This window comes from Thunnus albacares, chromosome 20 (genome assembly GCF_914725855.1).
Source record: "Thunnus albacares chromosome 20, fThuAlb1.1, whole genome shotgun sequence".
NCBI classification, from domain to species: Eukaryota; Metazoa; Chordata; class Actinopteri; order Scombriformes; family Scombridae; genus Thunnus; species Thunnus albacares.
The window spans coordinates 22,597,364-22,611,481 of record NC_058125.1 but is presented as its reverse complement, the minus strand read 5'-3'; the positions used below and the strand labels follow the sequence as shown (position 1 = coordinate 22,611,481).

The 14,118-nt window shown below is 38.7% G+C and overlaps 1 protein-coding gene across 4 annotated transcripts in view; it reads left to right on the top strand.

Annotated features, from left to right (window-relative positions):
• Positions 1–14,118, top strand: part of LOC122971714 (rho GTPase-activating protein 44-like) — a 105,392-nt gene that overhangs the window by 65,615 nt on the left and 25,659 nt on the right. For all 4 annotated transcript variants that reach the window (XM_044338460.1, XM_044338459.1, XM_044338458.1 and 1 more), the window contains exons 3-11: positions 514–633; positions 2,093–2,169; positions 3,436–3,547; positions 4,025–4,101; positions 7,820–7,937; positions 8,728–8,796; positions 8,910–8,991; positions 10,904–11,031; positions 13,631–13,742. In XM_044338460.1, the coding sequence (XP_044194395.1) occupies positions 514–633; positions 2,093–2,169; positions 3,436–3,547; positions 4,025–4,101; positions 7,820–7,937; positions 8,728–8,796; positions 8,910–8,991; positions 10,904–11,031; positions 13,631–13,742 (895 nt within the window). The remainder of the gene's footprint in view (positions 1–513; positions 634–2,092; positions 2,170–3,435; positions 3,548–4,024; positions 4,102–7,819; positions 7,938–8,727; positions 8,797–8,909; positions 8,992–10,903; positions 11,032–13,630; positions 13,743–14,118) is intronic.

The window sequence follows — 14,118 nt, the reverse complement described above, 5'->3', positions numbered from 1 at the left end:
TAAAATTACTTTTTCAAATGGCTTTCTGAACTGCCTTCAGGCGAAGTTAATAGGTGCTGTAATTGAACCTCTTTTGCGAGACAAAAGGCTGAACGTCCCCACTGATTGACTCGGGGCAGCGATGTAATTGATCTGATTAATGACGCCCTCAGTGGCAGCGACACCAGTTCCACGGAGTGGAACATTTAATAATGAAGTGAGAAGCATTAAGTTCGACAGGTAATGGTCTCGTATACAGCTGAGTAGACCATATTTTGCAGTATTTTTAGAAACAAGCAGCTCTGACAGAAAGCTGCAGCATCTGTATTTTTTTTAATCAGATTTTGTTCATGCTTGAGGCTTTAAGTGCCTCATATGCATGTCTGTAACTGCCAGCCAGGTCCTCCTGAAACTAACGTTATCTGTGGATGAGTGGGAATGTGTTGTCAGTTACACAATATACAGTACGTGTGTGTATTCCACTTCTCACTGAAGCTTGTCCACTGTTTTTTTCTTTCTTTCTGTGTATGTCAGGTGGAGAAACGTCTGGAGCTGGTCAAGCAGGTTTCCCACAGCACACACAAGAAGTTGACCGCCTGTCTGCAGGGCCAGCAGGGCGTGGATGTGGACAAGAAGTCTGTCAGGTCACCCTCGGTGAGAAACAACCCAGACTCAAGCCTACGATCCGTCTGAAAACACAGCTGCTGTTTGCTCTTTGGGTCTATTTCATTGATTTCATCTCTGTCTCATTCCCACAGATAACTGACCACATGTAGATAGTCTGACCTGATTTGAAGCATTTTCAGTGATTCAAGTTGTCTGTCTGTCTTAAAAAATGAACATTGAAACAGTTTTTGCTCGCTGTAATCATTCCTCCTGTTACTGACCAACAGAAGATCCTGTTATAACATATGGGAGACAAAATCTGCTGTCCTCGTTTTGAACAAAAATGTATTTAAAAGTTTATCTGAAGATAATATGAGGCTTCAGCCATCTGAGTTAGTCAAATAAAGTGGATATCTGCCACGGTTTAAGTCTTTTTTAGTAAAAACTCCCTCTTTGTGTCCCGATGGACAGTGTTTTCCTGTTCAGCTGCAGTGGAAGGATCGTAATAAAAAGAAGGAATTTGTTACTAAAACAACAATAACTTTGAAAGATAATGGAGATAATAGAATATTTCTGCCAGCAGGATCATGATAAGAGACTCTGCACACCTGTTGGATTTTTCTTTCCTCTAAAAAAATTGTAAATGTAACATGAGACGATATGCATTTTCCACCCAAAGCCATCAGTTTGCACAGCTCACTGAAACTACACACGGAGCTGATCACCAAAGTATTGATCACAGAGTCTGACAAACGTACACAGTAATGAAGTGAGCTGTCTGACCTTAAAACAAGCGTTTCTTCCCGTTTAAAATCAACCGCCGCCTTCCAGGGTTCTGACTAGATCTCTGTAGCTAACAGCTGTATGCTAGATGTATAATATAAAGTATGTATACAATATATATTGCTGGAGCTTTAACTGTGCAGAGATATCAGTATGTAGCTGTTGGTCGCTGAGGTTTGCAGAGAAGCTGATGCACACGAATCGCCCAAATATCAACTACTCATTGTGCAACACTGTAGCTCAAACAAGCTGGTCAGGTGATCCAACTTCCTGTCAGGAGGTGGGTTTGAAACAGAAAAGCAACAAATATGTTCACACTCGTCTGTCAGCACATTAAAGAAACAATGCAGTAACATAAACATGACTATTACAGTATCCTCCTACATGAATAAACTCACAGCTGGATGAAACACAGTGATTAAAACCATGCTGGGAAGCAGTGGTGAGAACACTAGAAGAAGATTGGTTAGTTAAATAACTGATAAATAAATAAATAGATATGAAACTTAATTATAACTGTCTCCTGGATCACAGCAAACATTTAATGAGTTGATGATTTGCGATCCTGCACTGAAATCAAATGTTCTGTGTATTTATGTGCGTTACAGTTTGTGTGTGATTCATTTCATTTGTTTATTACAGTTTTCAGTGTTGAATGACACATTCAGGAGCCGTCGCGGCTGATTCATCGATTGTTTGTGTGTTTGTGCTCGTTCCTGTTTAGAAAAAGCTTCCTCTCACAACACTAGCGCAATGTATGGTGGAGGGGGCGGCGGTGCTCGGCGACGAGTCTCTACTAGGGTGAGTACACACACACACACACACACACACACACAAACACACACACACACACACACACACACACACACACACACACACACACACACAGTAATCTATATAATCATTGATTACCTGTAGCACTGGCAGTGTTTTCTTTCCAAAAGCGCTGACATGGAAAGGAATGTTTGTATCACCCAGAGCTGATTTTCCATTCATGTCCAGAGATACAGTCAGATGAGGACAAACCTAATCCTCCACTGTAAAATGTAAACATCTTCTATTTCACTTCTACTCTTCTTTACTTTTTTTTGGTACCTTTTATTTAACCAGGAACACCTTAATGAGATTATAGATCCCTTCCAGATATGTTTTAAGACATAAAAATACTCTGCTTGGAATAATAATTGGTGTCTGAGATGATTTTTCCACAAAAAAAAGTTCAGCTAACTTGATAAAAGTTCATAAAAATACATCTAATCCTTCTCCCTCATTGGAAAATCCAGAATCTATTATTACGCAAACATTTTTAGTTTCAGAATTTCAACTGCTGGACACAAGATGTCTCCTACTTCACTGAAAAGTCCATTCTCATTTCAAGTTTCCACATCACACTTGTTGCATACTGGACCACGATTGGCTCCAAACTAGCTGTGATGTCACAAAACACGCTCATAAACTCAGATTTTAGTTTAGTTCGGAGAAACTTTCCACCTTCAGCAGATGAACGTGAAAACAAACTCTGCACATTCATCTTACTGCTAAATGAAGCTCAAACATCCGACTGAAGGAACGAGAAGAAAAACATATTTTTTTTATCCGAGGAGAGCTTTAAAAATTTATTTCTCAAGAGCTCAATGTTGACGTCTGAATGACAGAAAAAACAGTCAATGGAATAATATTGTCATTATTGACTCCTTTGCCACCGCGATATCTTCTGCAGATAAAATCATCTGAGTGTTTTTCTTTTGGTTTCAGGTTACTGAAATTGAAAAATACAGGAAATGAAGCATTTTACAATAAAACCTGTCAGTTGTCAAGCTATATTGATGCTACTGCCTTCCTCCTGTAGTGAGTTTCAGTGTATTGCATCATCTCGCTGTATTGACTCATACAGTATATGCATCATATTTAGTTTATTTACTACGGGGCTTTGTGCATAAATATCAGAAAAGAAGTGTAGAAACACCCCTGGAGAACTGCAGCTGCCTCAGAGACCTACATTTCACATCGTGACGCATGCTCCTCTGTGTGTTCACTCGTGTTGCTCGGTCCCGTTGTCTGTTGCAGGAAGATGCTGAAGCTCTGCGGCGAGACGCAGGACAGACTCGCTCAGGAGCTCATCCTGTTCGAAGTCACCATCGAGAGAGACGTCATCGAGCCTCTGTACGACCTTGCGGAGGTACGTAAACAACGCTGTGTGAAGCCCTGTGTAATTAATGGACTCCAGTGAAGTTAATAGCAACAACAAATTATAATGCTTGATTAGAAAAAATGCACCAAACTGCACTCCTAGTGATTTAATTTATTAGATTGGAAGTTCTTAAGGATAATTACATGCAGGAAATGTTTTCAAGTAGCCACTGACTGATCAAAAATGAGGATATTGAAGAAATAAGGGGATAGAAATTGCCAAACATTGATTTAAATAAAGAAGCTAGATTCTCACAGTGCTACTTCTACATGTGTCTAATATGGGATAAACATGGGACTCATTCTGATTAGTCTGTTAATTAGCCAGTAAACTAATCTTCATGAGACCAGGTAATTAGTACAGTTTTGCTACAACAGGTGCAAAGCCTTCGACAATACAGAGTCTGTTTCTCGCCCTCTTTCACACCAACAGACAACAGACCGAAGTTAAACTCTGTCTTCACAGGTGGAAATCCCAAATATCCAGAAACAAAGGAAACATTTAGCAAAACTGGTCCTGGACATGGACTCTGCGCGCACACGGTAAGTGCGTTACTGCATGTGTGTATGTGTGTGTGTTTGTGAGAAACAGAAATCCCATCCCCTGTGAATAGACTGGTCCCGAAGCTTCCCACTGAATGTTAATGGGATTCGATTGCGCACAGGGAGGTTTTAACCATGTCTGCTTGGATAAAGCGTGAAAACCTCACCTACAGCCAGATGTTTCCTTTTGCTTTATATGTCATGTCATCCTCTGTGCTGATATTCTTAAAAAATAGGTAAATAGTTTCCAAAATGGCAGCAAATCTTTGTTGGTAAGTTAATGTTTATATATTTAGAGGACATCTTTTAAAAAGTTTGCCATGTATTCCGTAAATTTAGCAGCACACTCAATGCTAAAGAGCAAAAAGGAAAAAAGAATCAAATATGAAGAGAAAAAATACAATTATTCAATAATAAAGACAAATTTATGGTCACTCGACCTTCATTTGGGCAAAGTTTTGACAAAAGGGAAACACAGAGTGCATAAATAAAACAGAGAATACCGTGTTTTTTCATCCAAGTACAAAATGGAAATGTTAATAAGAAATGTGGTACCCAAGGTTAAAATACAAAATAAACTCCACAGATAAAAACATTTTACAAACACTGAGGATAAATCAAAACAGATAGCGTAGAATAATATTCATGCTGTTTGCTTTAATTCATAGGTCATATATTCATGCTCTGTGCTGATATTCATTATTCATTTATTCATCAACATACATGTACTTCAGACATTTATCAGCACACTTAGCAATGCTGAGGTGCAAAAAGGCCAAAAAGAATCAAGTATGTAGAGAAAAATGCAAGTATTTAATAATAAAGACAACTTTTGGTCTTTGGTCAAAGGTTTTGTCAAAAGGGAAACTCAGAGTTCATAAATGAAACTGAGCATCCCAAAGTTTTTTCATGCAAGTTCAAGTGGGAAATTCAAACAGAATTGTAGTTCAAACTGTCCAAATACAAAAGTACGGCAGTGTATTGCTGCCACTGTGACGAAACCACGAGTTTGACCGTCGCCATCTTAGATTTTTGGAGCCAGAAGTGACCATAGTTGTATGAGAGCGTTGAGCTGACCCTGGCTGCTAGCTGCTAGCTCGGTTAGCATGGTGCATTTACAGTCTATGCTTAATTGTGATAATGCTAATGCTAATTTTCGCTAGTGAAAAACAGGCTTAAAACAAAATGTACTCACTGGAAAAACTGAACATCCAACTCATTAGAGGGTCTTTTAGTTCAACCAAACACTGAACAAGACTTTTTAGGCGGCCAAAATGTTACACTTAACTATCATGAACTGAAAACACACTGAAATAACGACAGCTAAGGCTACGGCTCTGTGAATCTGGGGTTACGCCATGGTTACATTACGTAATCAATGTTGTCGCTATGGTAGCTACTTGTCAATCACATGGTTGCCACGCCCTAGAGCATACCCTGCTTTATTGGGTATTGGTTATATCCTGTATTGAAGAAGACTTGAAACTAGCGATTGAGACCATAAACTCATTAGTTAAGTGGTTACTGAGGTGATAAATCAAGTGAGGATAAATCCAGACAGAAAGCAATCAGGAAAGTAATTGAAATACTTATTAGAAGCAATAAGAGGGGAGGAAATATTAAATAAACCAAAAGTTCTCTTTAAAAAAGTATTTTTTCCCCTGTTTTTAAAATGTACATGCTTAATATAGTATATGTATTATTTATATCATGAATAGACCTTTATCAGTAGAAAGGTTTGGTTGGAAGTACACAGCAGTGCTCCTCGGTATAAGCTTTCACACTGAGCACATCATGCTGTTAGACTCAATCTTCACAGCCTCCCAGGGTTCAAATACCACAGACCACCGAGCGATTCAATCTCAGTTACATTGTATGAATCATGAACAATTTATGCTAAAGAGATATTTTCATTTTGCTCAAGATTTTGTGCAGCATTTCTAACATTATGAAGGCTTGCTCACTGTAGAGCTGCACCCAAAGGTTGATTATAGGTTTGGCATTACCGCTTATGGCTTCAGATTCTTCCATGACGTCGGGCTTCTTGCAAGAAACAGATTAACGGTCAAATTAACATCAAATGCGTTGCACCAGAGGCAAAGATATTCAGATTTTAAGTGCCTTGTACAAGTCAAATACTGGATCCTACACTTCCCATAATGCAACTCAACGTAGTCTTTTCATTAGACCCTCCCTGCCTTGAAAACGTCTCCCTCTTTCACTTACATTTACATGACATTTAGTCATTCGGAAGACGCTTTTACTCAAAGCATCTTACAGGTGAGGCAAGACAAGTAGCAAGTAGCTGACTTGATACAAGTGACTGGAAGTAGACAAATACATCCCCAGTTTGTTAAGATTTGTTTGCACACAGAGGCTTTTATGCTCAGCATGTCCTCTGTTGCAGTATTCTCCAAAACGCTACTCAATGCTGAGGAAAACTTCTTGTTTTTATGACTTAAGAACACAACAAAGTGACGCAAGAGGAGATGGTTGCTTCTCTTTCCATGAATTTTCATGACCTGTGGTTTCGCAACTAAGGGTCATACAGATGTTTGCGCAGGCGTACCTGTTCAGCCAGTCTACCTTTGTACTTGTATCGTGTACCATCTGGAAATGAAAAGCCCCGAGCACACAGTGGGGGCTTAATCCCAAAAATTGGAAAGGTGCACGACCACGCATCGTGACAACTTGCAGAGCTTACGTGCTCAACACAAGAGGGGTGATGACGTCACTTTTGGCACATGCAGCTTCACTGCATGAAGCATAAACAAGGCTTCATGCAGGCTTCCTGTTAATATTTGCAGTCTAAGCTGAGTCCAAGCCGATGTTTTCACAGCCTGAGCGGTAATCTTGATGACTAGTAAACTGATCTTGATGTGGTGAACTTCCCCATAAATTATATCATGATTGTAGCTCAAACTTACACAGAATTTTTTTAGACATACAAAGAATGAATATACATTCAAAAAATACCTGTAATTAAAGGTGAAAGAAGGCTCAAAAGCCGCTGAACTTTCTGCATTTTTGACTTTCTGACTCATTCTCTTGTGTTTTTATTAATCCATTCCAAGCAACCACAGAAACCAATGCTGAATAAAAATGTTATTCTTAAAATGCAGACTTTAAGGCCATCGTTTCTCTCACCTTATTTGCTGTCATTTCAGTGTCATTATGAGCAGTGACACGGAGAAATACGATTTTCCTCACTGCAGTCAGTCCAGTTAGTTTTTTTTTTTTTTTTCTAGTGACCCAAATCTGAGACAGTTTTTCCCATCATCCCGCTGTGTGCTGAGCTCCTCTGGCAGCGTTACATATTATCTCCACTCAGACCGCTCACACAGAAAGTCTGACAGGCAGAGCGAGAGGGAAGAGGAGAGTTTGATAGAGAGAATTAAAAGAGAAAATAGCTTAAGTTGAATGAATGAGGGTATAATGATAGTCCAGAGTTGGAATTTGTCAGTCAAAGACTTAAATGATCCAGCACCTTTTATAAAAACAGTTTGTTTTGTTTGAGTCGCTGTCAGATTTCATTTTGTTTTGATGATTTTCTCTTTGAGGAACAAAAATCTGAAGCTGCTGAAAGCAAATAAAAATGTCAAACCTTCTGTTGGTTTGTCAGTTTTTTTTTCATCATTTAAAAGTCTCAAATCTATATAAAAAAAAAAAATATATATATTGCATATATTAATTCTGAAAACATATTTACTATTTCCAGGTTTTATCAGTCTACCAAGTCTTCAGGATTGTCCAGTAACCTGCAGCCAACGGGAGCCAAGGCCGACCACCTCAGGGAAGAGATGGAGGAGGCAGCCAACCGCATGGAGATCTGTCGAGTCAGTAATCACTTCTGTTTGCAATAAATAAACAGTTTATGTCCATAATGCTACACATTGAGTATATTTTCCTTATCATTCAGTCATTCTAAGATCCAAACTGCTGCTATGATCAACATCTTTATCGTAACAATTGATCAAATTACTACTCACTCACTATCGTTATACTCATTTTTAATGAACCCACAGATAATTATCAAGTCTACAGAGCATTTTAGGGTCTTTCAGCTCATCGTTTTAGTTTTACGGCCCTCAACTTTACTATACTGGCTCACTCGCACTGCTCCTGTAGTGTCATTTCCAGCCATAGCAGGCGGCTTTTCTCAGACATAAAGCTTTGATAAACCCACTGTACACTACCTGCTCAGCACCAAACAACATATTGGAGTATTTAGCAGCTAAAGAGCCAGATAGAAAGTTCAGAAAAGGATCCCATATTTGATAAAACTTAAAATAATATAATATAAATAGAGGATGGTGCAGCCATAGTGGAGGTGTGCACTCTCTGGCTGCTTTCTAGTACTATATTCTACACTTTTACTATTTATAGACATTTTTCTCAGGAGACGTTTTGAATTATCATAGCAGGAAACTCGCAGGTGCAACTAATAACAACCACAAAGGCTTTGCTACATAAAGAGCCAGCATGCACAATAAAGGACCCAGGAGCTTACAGCCATCATCTGTTTTATTAATTACACCTGTGCTTCCTACCTACCTTATAAAAGGATGTATTAAACTCTTTCATCTTTTCTCGTCGCTCATATATGTTGTTGTTTTTTCCCTCCAGGATCAATTATCAGCAGACATGTACAGTTTTGTGGCCAAAGAAATTGACTATGCAAGCTACTTCCAGACAGTAAGTACAACATCTCTGCAGACTGTGACATGAGCAAAGAGAAACAAAAATAGTCTGCAGGTCCATCAGAGACTCTCTGGTCTCATTTTCTCTCTCTCTGTCTCTGCGCCCAGTTGATAGAAGTCCAGGCAGAGTATCACAGGAAGTCGTTAGAGCTGCTTCAGAGTATTCTGCCCCAGATCAAAGCTCATCAGGGTGAGTTTGAGACGACACACACACACACAAGAACACACACACGAGCACACACTGTCCCCTCTCCAACCCCTCGCTGTGCTGCTGCAGTTCACATCACAACAACAATATGTCCATGTTAGTTTGTACACATATACGATCGCCTGTAAATAATTTGGGGTTCTGCTTTCGGAAGTTACATGATTGAATTACAGCTACAACACAGTGGTCACTAAAAACAAACTGACACAAAGTGTTGAGTTAAAATGGAGCTGCGGTAGTGGTTTATCTTGTTTTCAACGTCTTGTATTATTTTTTATCATTTGATACTTTTAACAAACAGATATATTGTTTTTTTCTTTTGGTTGTTTGCTGTATCTGTATGTTGTCTTTGTGTTTTCACCCTCTACTGAAAATCAAATTTCCTCTCGAGGGACAATAAAGATCTGATCTGAACTGAAATTTGGCTGTTACAAGTGAAAGTTGTAATTCTTGACTCATTAGCACAAAATCCTTGTAGGTACTATTAAAAACTGGGAGAAATTAGCCAGTTTCCTCTTCAGCTAACATGTTTTTTTGTTGTTGTTGGAAGCATGTTTAATATTTTTCTAAAGCCTTCAATAATTGTGACTTAATAAGCAACAATAAAAGTGAAGTAACCATCAGACAGCAGCCTCCATTGTTCCCAGTGTAACGGACAGCCGGGTCACGTCAGCGCTCTCTGCCATCTGAGCTGACGATCATTGAACTTTTTCAATTTGCTGCTGCAATTACAAAAACCACACTGATAGTAAAACAATACAGGAGCTAATTATACTTGCATGAGTACACGGAGTTATACACCTCTTCATTATCACCAGCAGTGAACAAAAAATACATTAAAAAAAATTGTCTTGGAGCAACAAGTTTGAATATCTGATGTGGGCCAAAAAACAATGTTTATGATATTAGTTACCGGGACTTGCTGTATTCATTAATCATGTAATATTACTAACCATTAAAGCTTTATAGAACTGCTGTACATAATGATATTAGAGTAGGTGGATAAGATCTAGCCACTCTGATTTGTTCAGTATTCAAACAGATCTGCTGTTGTTGTCATTGACGACTGTTTCCAGTAGGTAAAGAAACAGTCAACCAATTACAAATTTGTAATTTTAAGAATTAGGACATCATCTTCCTCATAGCAAGCTACGACCATGAAATAAAACTACCACATAAATGTTGATGAGCATGGATGAGATCTGTGCAGTTTGTTTGTAAATTGACTTACAGAGACTCTTAAATCTGCATAATTCTTTGATGTTTGTGACAAATGCTAACTGCTCCCAGCAACAACCACTGCAGCTTCCCTGATGACTGAAAATGATGCTGCAGGTACAGATATGTCACTCACTACCGACTGATTAGGGAAAAACAAGACAAAACACCCCCTCTTCCTATCAAGAAATCAGCTAACATGAACACGATGTCAAGCTGAATGACTTAATTGAAATAAAACGTTAATTAAGTGTAATTATCAGGCTGGATGACGCAGATTCAAAACACAAACACCAACATCACCAAGTGGAAGATGCAGCTCGATGCCTGAAAGTTACTTATATTCAACTGTCGTCAGATTGTGACTCTCTTTATTTAAATCTGATTGTTCTGTGAAGATGTGTGGCATCACCTTTTCCCTTCAAACGAGTGACAACAGCACAAACAAATAACACAAATCTTTCAGCAGATAATAATGTGTCTGTCACCCATAGTGAGAAGCTGATTAATGAAATGTTTTTCAGGGCCTTTAAGGTCACCCAGAAAATAGATTTCCTATTTGTTTTGGTAACTTTCAGTGTTAGTTTTAAGTGGAGGGTAACAGCATCCTCAAAGTAGAGCTGCTTCTGCATGTTGTGCGTGTGTGTAACACTGTGTGTGTGTTTGTGTTTGACAGAGTCCTGGGTGGAGAAACCATGCTACGGGAAACCATTAGAGGAGCACTTAGCGCTCAGCGGGAGGGATATTGCCTTTCCCATCGAGGCCTGTGTCACCATGCTGCTGGAGTGTGGCATGCAGGAGGAGGTCAGACTCCACCGCACACATACTGCATCTGTCCCGACTGCTTTTAAATGACACCAACAGACTCAGTAAACAAATTACTGAAAAGAAATTATATCTAATAAGGCCCAGGCAGCAGTTTGGTTTCCTCAAAGCAGTTTGCTTAAGGCTCGAAACAAATAATCCTCGGCTGTTTAATTAATGTGTGATGGTAATAAATGTCCTAATTTTGTGTTATCAGTCCTGCGAGCTGTGCAGCTTTAATTGCTCAGCGTGTTTCGATTGTTTAACGGAGAAATACTGAGAGCACAGTGAATGTTTCTATCAACAAATCATTATGAGATTAAAGGAAAAAGACATAATATATCATTATACATTTCCATTTTAATTAATATATTTGTTGCACACTATGGATAATATTTTGCGGTATTGTGCAGAATAGTGCAGAGAAAGTTTTAACATCTAAGGCTGCGTTCACTCTAAATCTGGCAAAATGGGAAAAACGTCAGTCCTTCCATTCAGTTAAATGGGGGCAGTGTGTTTAGGCTGCGGGAGTGAGGACCTCATGGGGTGCAGGTAAAAAACCACAGTGGCCGTGCAGGAAGAAGTTGAACCAGAATCAACGCTGCAGAGGCTAATCATGTAAGCCGGTGATCAGACCAACGGGAAGAAGAACCTGGTTTACCATGTACTCTGCCATGAGGGAGGACAAAGACATTACTAGGAAGAGGGGTGGACATTGTTCTTTGTTTGATAATTTTAAAAGTAAAGTTTGCTGTTGACTTCATGACTCATTGTAAAAAAGACGAGAGAGAGAGTGAGCAGTGGTGGACGAGCGAGCTAGAAAGTGAATGAAGAGAGGGAGCGGTGGTAGCGAAAACAAAGCAATGACTCAGAAAAATAAGACATTATATTCTGATTGTCTCACGGCGATTACATTCTAAAGCATAAATAAACATGACTACACCTCCACACAACCCTGCGGGAAGGTGTCGCATTGCCAGATTTGGTGTGAATGCAGCGTAAAGCTGACTATCCAATTAATTCATGGTGGTGCAGAACTCACAGGTCCCATCCTATTTAACATGTTTGGCAGCTGAAAGATATTGATTAAAGGAAACACAAATTGATCCTTTTGGTGCCAGAACTGCTGCTGTTCATTCATTAGCAGTCGAGTTCAATGTCTCATAGGTTTTGCGAATGAGGAAGTAGGTTGAGGTTCAATCAAGTTTTTACTTTGTTCTTCAACCAAAAAATGAAACATACTGAAACTAAGTCAGTGCTCTTTATGTACATTAAACTGATTCGGCAGATGCTTTTGTCCAAAGCAACTTACATTTTTTTCCTCGCCTCATAAGCACAAATTGGGATCAGTTTGGGGTTTAGTCTTTTGTTCATGGACTGCCAGGAATTAAACCTCCAGCCCTATAATTATTGGGCACAGCTGCAACCACCCTGTTACATGCATTATGTAGGCTATACAGTACATTTAATGGTTCTGGTAATTAACATTAAAATATTGTGATGAAACTGGCTCGTTAGACTACGTGTTCTAACTGTTAGTCTAAGTAAAGAATTAGAAATTCAGTGTTTTATTGATATTTTTGCCCAACATTTTGGAATATACATAAATATACTATAATAAAGATGTACATATTTTTTAAATAAATAATCGTATCAAATTAAATTAACTTAAAAAAGGAAATTGATCAGAAATAAGAGTTATGTACATATATTGACAGTAGGCTTTATCTGTTGACATTTACTGTGTTTGATGAGCGTGATGTGAGATCAGTTCATTGATGTTATCTGTACACATTTTAATAAGAAGCTCTACTCGGCCTGTGAAAAAAACAAACAGCATCTTCTGTTGCTCAGAGGAGCAAGTCTGAAAATAGAAATAACCCTGAAGACCTCATAGTGATGTCATCAGGGTTATTTTTGGAGGCTTGGAGACGAGGATTTTATGAAAGACACTTGTAGTATAAAGAACAACTTTGTTATGTCTTGATCTATTATCTGTGATCATAAATATATTCTTTATACTACGAGTGTTGCTTCAGACTTCTCTCCTTCTCTGTGCACTTTGGTGACATTGTGCCAGAAATCCCTACTTTACATTTAGCAGACTGTAAATTTATATTATAAAATTCACAGAGAGTCTGCATCACAAACTGGAAGTGTGGAGTGGATAAATTATGCTATTGGTTGCATTATGCATTCTTTGTTTGATGTAAATAGCATCTATTTTGGGGAATTTTACAGTTATAAATTGGATAAAAATACACATTAAGTTTGTATTTATTTTGCGTTTTTCCTGTCATGTCCTGTACAGAAAATAATCAAGAAGCGCATTCACATACTTTAATTCTTTGCAGCTGGCAAGTAGCAATTATCTGCACATAAAATATGACATTTTGACCACAAATAGTGTTTTCTTGGTTGAAACATTGTCATATCCTTGAGTAAGATACTGTATTTGTCTGCACTTTTTCATTAATTTCTCCCTTGACTGCCCTCTTATGTATCAGTAATCAATTATCTCTTTTTATTTCAATCTTTTCATTGAACTCCTGACTGTCATCGTGAGCTCTGACTCGTGTCGTCATGTTTTGTGTCTCAGGGTTTGTTCAGAATCGCTCCGTCAGCCTCCAAACTGAAGAAGCTGAAGGCGTCTTTAGACTGTGGGGTGTTAGACGTTCAGGAGTACTCCGCGGACCCACACGCCATCGCAGGTGAGCATGCAACCTAATCTGTTGCCATGACAACTAATAACCATCATCTAGAAACTGAAACTCTCCTCACAGGGGTAGACTCATGAGTTGGCACCCATTTCGCTTTAGGAATCTAATTTCTGCACATTTCTGGCTTGTTCCCTCGCGTCTGTGTATTACTGAGACATCTGTTCTCCCACCTTCACTTCCACACGAAGGGGAAAAAAACAATTTATGGGAATGAACATCGTAATTAAGCTGCCAAATGATCTGGCAGTCACTCCGCATTGAAGAGATCTCTCTGTTATATAATATTTTAAAGATGTTTTTCACAACTTGTGTTTGCCCCTCAGTAAATCCTCACATATTACTGATTCTGCTGTTGTCATACGTCAAG